This window comes from Morone saxatilis, unplaced genomic scaffold (genome assembly GCF_004916995.1).
Source record: "Morone saxatilis isolate NCDOM2014 unplaced genomic scaffold, NCSU_SB_2.0 Contig24, whole genome shotgun sequence".
NCBI lineage: Eukaryota > Metazoa > Chordata > Actinopteri > Moronidae > Morone > Morone saxatilis.
Window position 1 is genome coordinate 9,487,535 of NW_023339807.1, and position 694 is coordinate 9,488,228.

Genomic DNA, 694 nt, shown 5'->3' on the forward strand with positions numbered 1-694 from the left:
AAACAAACAAACAAACAGAAAAAGTGTATGATTCACAGCTTCTCAACACCAAGACTCATGATGGGCCAAGTGAGGCCTTCAAAACATCAATGCCAGTCAAGTAGAGTCATACAGGTTCAGTCTTTCATCTGCTCTGGTTAAGAGCAGGAAGATTGTCTCTCTTTCTGCGCCGCCAGGTGTTACGGTTGTACTGCTGCTGGTTCCTGAAACCTGGTGCTGTGTTATGACCCTGGGGAACAAAACGCCGCTGGGGACTGAAGTTACCTTGACAGTGGTTCGGACCTCGGAGGCCGCCACCGTGGTTGTGCTTGAAGCCAACTTTGTGTGGCTCAAGTGAGCCATGGGAGTTGGATCTCATGGTGTAAGTGTGGCCTGGCTGCCCTCCTACCTGAGGATGGTGGAGCTGGTGTAGGGGGCTGGGCAGAGGGCTTGTGGAGTTAGTGTGCTGGGAGACTTGTGCAACTTGTGCAACTTGTGACATGTGACGGTGCACAAGACCGATTGAAGGTGGATTCTCGTGGTAGAACTGGCAATCAGAGAGGGAGGGGATGGTAAGGTTTTCTGTGAGAGACATCTGGACCTATAAAAAAACAAAACAAAAAATGCATTGAGAATATTACCCAGAGCAATTTCTGTCATTAATGGAACACCAAGTGTGACATTTAACTAAAATATATACCTCACCTAAAAAAAA

The 694-nt window shown here is 47.6% G+C and overlaps 1 protein-coding gene across 1 annotated transcript in view; it reads right to left on the reverse strand.

Moving 5' to 3' along the window:
• Positions 1 to 14: 14 nt before the first annotated feature.
• Positions 15 to 694, reverse strand: part of LOC118335336 (terminal nucleotidyltransferase 4A-like) — an 8,127-nt gene continuing 7,447 nt past the window's right edge. Inside the window, exon 12 of the mRNA XM_035671574.1 lies at positions 15 to 580. Within this exon, the coding sequence (XP_035527467.1) occupies positions 125 to 580 (456 nt within the window). The 3' untranslated portion in view covers positions 15 to 124. The remainder of the gene's footprint in view (positions 581 to 694) is intronic.